Below are 4,614 nucleotides of genomic sequence, written 5' to 3'. Positions count from 1 at the left end.
GAGGTAGCCCACAGTAACTTTCTAAATGACAAAATGCTGTAACACTACAACATTCACTTGTCCTATTGTAAAGTTTTGCAGTAAGAAATGCAGTTGTTAGAATTAGTTCTTAGAATATTTTGAATAAAGAAGCTTTAGTGGAGCTGTAGTTAACAATGTTATTGAAAGACTTTTAAACACCTTTTAACAAGTCAGGTTTTTTTTTTACAATCGGCACATCAGTGAATCAAAAACATCTGATATGAATAACAAAAGACAAGTTTATAATGATTTTCAACCTCAGATGTTGTGTTTTCTTTTCATAATATGATCCATATAGCTACTGCTGCTACTACTATCGGTACTACGACTGCTAATATTCTAGCATTTCTGGATACAAAGTTGGCTAGTTGTTGACAGGTGACTTTTCTCTGGGCATGTCTATACATGTCATGAGTGTAGTACTTTCCTTCATTTCTCTCCACCATTTTATCTATCTTGTCCAGCAGTTCTGTGACCTGATCCTGATCCTCTCTGTTCTCATTGTTAAATGAGTGATATTTGCCAGCACAGCTGATAATAAACTGCCGCAGATCCTGATTCTCTTCTATATGATCCTTCAGTGTTTTATTCTTCAGATAGTCGGCATGAGTGAAGAGAGTGAAGAGGTAGCGGGACGCTGCTTCTCCAAAGTTCTGCTGAACCCATTTGACTGTGTTCTTCTCTTCATCTGTGTATCTCTGATCCAGCCTGATGACCAGCAGGAACACATGAGGACCAGGAGCAGACATCTCCAGACACTTCTCTATTTCAGACTTCAGTGTTTCTTCAGTCTTGTGTGTTTTAGATAGCATACCCTGCTTTTCACCCATCCATGTGTCAAACAGCCCTGGAGTGTCAATTACGCTGACTTTCCTTGAGCCTTTCCTTGTGTCTACTCTCTCACACTCTTTAGTAACTGATTCTGGATTGAAGTCCTCCTCAAATACATCTCTGCCCAGGATGGTGTTTCCTGTTGCACTCTTTCCTGATCCAGTTTTACCCAGCAGCACAATCCTCAGATTTCCTAGAGAGAGAGAGAGAGAGAGAGAGAGAGAGAGAGAGAGAGAGAGAGAGAGAGAGAGAGAGAGAGAGAGAGAGATTGTTTCATTAAATCGTATATTTTAACATGAAGTCTGCAATTGCACAGTTGTGCCTTAACTGCAGTATCCATTTCATGAGTTTTATTGATCATATAATCATACGCTATAGATAAACAGATTTGGCTTGATTCTATAAAGGTTGAGTCTATACAGTAAATAAACCGAGATCAAGCTTTTAGTTTCTCCCAAATGCAAATGATTGTGTATGTATTAGGTCAGGTAAAGTGAAATTCTTTGTAATGTTCCAGGTAACAATTGTCAGGATTCAATACCTAATTACAAATGTCCACAACTGGGAATTTGTAGAAACAACCAACCAACCAACCATAAATATTTTACATAATGTATTTTTTTTGTAACTGAAGTCTTTATTTATTTTAACTTTTTAACAAAACCAAACCAAACATCCCCTTAAAAAAAAAAAAGACAGCTTCCGAACACATGATTAATTCACATTTGCATTTTAGGCCCTTTATCAATAACCACTAAAGTCATACACACACACACACACAAAAAGATACATTAAAATCAAATTATCAAATGCCTATACATGTAACAACAAAAAGTAAATAAAAGAGAATTACCAAAAAAAAAAAGCGCACTTAAAAAATAAAATAATAATAATGAATCTGTCTCAGTCAAAACCCCGTCCCCAAGATTTATCAAAACCCTTCACATCATCATTAATCCTGGCCAAGAATTTTTCATATGACACAATTTTCAGAATATTTTCATTCCACTTGTTAAACTTTGGAGGAGATGGATCCTTCCACACACTGAGAATCACTCGTGCCGCTGTAATCACCCCCACCTTAATAACCACAAAATCATATTTCAAAACTCCTGGTATCACAGACTGATCCCCTAATAAGCACAATCTTGGTGACATGGGTATTGTCAAGCCAATCCAACTTCCTATACAGTCCAGTACTCTTTGCCAAAAGGGGTAAACTGTCCCACATTCCCAAATAGCATGCAGAAATGTCCCGGGGACTGAGCCGCATTTCCAGCATATATTATTGGACATAATTCCCATTCTGTGGAGTTTAGAAGGAGTGAAGTGCCATCTATGTATTAATCTGTACTGGGTAAATTTACCCCTGGCCTCTCTTATATATTTATTGGAGGATGACACAACGTTGCACCATTCTTCTTTACCAATGTCACAACTCAAATCTCTTTGCCATATGGTCCTTAAGTTTTCACATATCTCTTTTTTTAAATGTGTAAATAATTTGTAGAAAACAGCTGCTCTATGTGCTGATAGAGCCACCACTGCATTTGTGCTTTGAGTACATTTCCCTTTGGTAATGCAATCCCTTATCTGTAAATATTTCCACAAATTAGTTTTCCTAGTCAAACCATATTTCTGGGTTATTTCAACAAAGGACATAAACACTCCCTCTGAATAAAGGTCACTTATCCTGTGTATGCCTTTGGCAAGCCATTCATTCCAATATATAGTTTTTTTCCAATCCGTGCAGCAGAGTTGTTCCATAACGAGGCATAACTTTGTCTTAAATGAGATGTTCCACAGATCTTGTGTACCTCTACCCAGACATCTGTAGAATACATGAGTACTGGGTTATGATGAAAGTCCTGTCCATTATTAGCTGATCCCTGTGAGAGAACATCCAAGAGTGTAAAGGGGTTCACTAGTTCCTGTTCAATCTTGATCCAACTCCGTTCAGAATCCAACCCTGTCCAGTGTTTGACCAGTCTTGACATTTCAAATGATAAATTATACAATTTCAGAATGGAAGAATGGAATGGAAATGGAAGAGCCATTCCCCCAATGTTTCTAGAGGCCCACATTTTCTCTATATTAACTCTTGGCTTCTTCTTGTTCCACAGAAAATCTTTTATCATTTTCTCAAATTGATTAAATATATGTAAAGGAATTCTTACCGGTAACATCATGGAAACATCATTGAACTATATTTTACATAATGTTAAATTATGCTTGAATACATTTCTGTCCACTTACATTTTATTCATAAATCTAGCCATTTCATTTGCTTTATGTATTTAAGTAGGTTTACATTTTAGTTGATTTTTCAGCAGTATTTTTAGAGCATGATCAACATCTTTCTTATGGCATTAGCTAAAAACTAAAGTGAAAATGATTTTAGCAAAGCAACATCTTTTTAATTTAGTTGTTATGACAGCATTGCATTATTATTTGTAGATACAGATTCCTTTCAGTCTTGATTAAAGTGAACTGACCTGTAATAGTTGCCATTTCTGCTTAAAGATGTGTAATGTTTCGTGATCTCTTCACTGATTGTCTCTCTTTCACAGTGACTCTCTGTGCTCTGGTTTCCTCCTTTTACTGGGTTATGGAAATGTGTCACATGACTGAAGCTGCAAATCTACTTTGATTTAACACAGATACATAACACATGATATTTGTCATTCATTTTCTTTAAATGTTATTTTCTCTATTTTTATAATAATATTTATTACTCATTACTTTGTCTTTAATAATAACATTGTCCACATAAAGTCTTTTGTGGTTGTTTGTTACAGAAAACAAATAAACTAATGTAAAGCTTGCATGTTAGTGCTTTTCATGAATTAACAGAATTATTATTGATAGCTACTCAATATTATATTTTGCATGGTTGAATAAAAATAACTTAAGACATTAATTTTAAACAGATACTCTGGTAAACAGGAAATGAAATGATAAACTGGAGCAATGCAGACCTCTAGTGGTTATATACCTTAAACAGAAGCTGATAATGTATGTGATTTTCTGTGCATTAACTGTGTGTGTGTGTGTGTGTGTGTGTGTGTGTGTGTGTGTGTGTGTGTGTGTGTGTGTGTGTGTGTGTGTGTGTGTGTGTGTGTGTGTCTACAACAGTGGTTTTCAAACTTTAAGAGCGACCCTCTTTTTTTTCTAAAGCGATCGCACCACAAAGTTGATTCTGCACTAATTTAAAATAGCCATATATGGGATGCTAAATAACTGATTACCTGTTAATGGACAAGACATTGAAAGAAAAAGGGTACTTTAAAGGAAATCCTAATTAATAGATTCGCCCTCCGTCCGCAAACTCATGAAGGACAACTACACGAGCATCCAACATGAATCTGATCCCTGGCATGTGAGCAAAAGTAAGTAAATTTAGTGGAAAAGACACTCAATTGTTTTTACCCCACAAGATAAGTGTGTTCTCTTTCATTTCATCAATAACTTTTTAGAACTAATTTTTGGCTGTTTTGTACAGGTGTAAGGAAGAAACTTGTACTTATATCAAATAAGAAGAACAAGAAAGACTTGCAGCCGTGGATAAAGTCCATCACTAACCATCTGTACTGGTCATGCAGCACAAGCATAGGTGACAAAGATGTAGGAATATAAAGTAGTACATAACATAGATACAGTATTTGTGTTATAGAATATTTACCGTTATATCAACAATAAAACGTTCCTGTCGGTGTAATAACAGTGGTCGTAAATAATTTTAATAGTGTTTACCTGGCACAT

General features: G+C 35.6%; 1 protein-coding gene across 1 annotated transcript; it reads right to left on the bottom strand.

Annotated features, from left to right (window-relative positions):
- Window positions 1–299: 299 nt before the first annotated feature.
- LOC137079563 (GTPase IMAP family member 9-like) lies at window positions 300–1,058 on the bottom strand (the record flags this gene model as incomplete). Its single annotated transcript, XM_067447511.1, has 1 exon — window positions 300–1,058. A coding segment is annotated over one exon (759 nt), but the record flags the coding sequence as incomplete, so codon positions are not given.
- Window positions 1,059–4,614: the final 3,556 nt, after the last annotated feature.

This window comes from Pseudorasbora parva, chromosome 6, assembly GCF_024679245.1.
Source record: "Pseudorasbora parva isolate DD20220531a chromosome 6, ASM2467924v1, whole genome shotgun sequence".
Lineage (NCBI taxonomy): Eukaryota > Metazoa > Chordata > Actinopteri > Cypriniformes > Gobionidae > Pseudorasbora > Pseudorasbora parva.
This window is presented reverse-complemented; position numbering and strand designations above follow the sequence as displayed.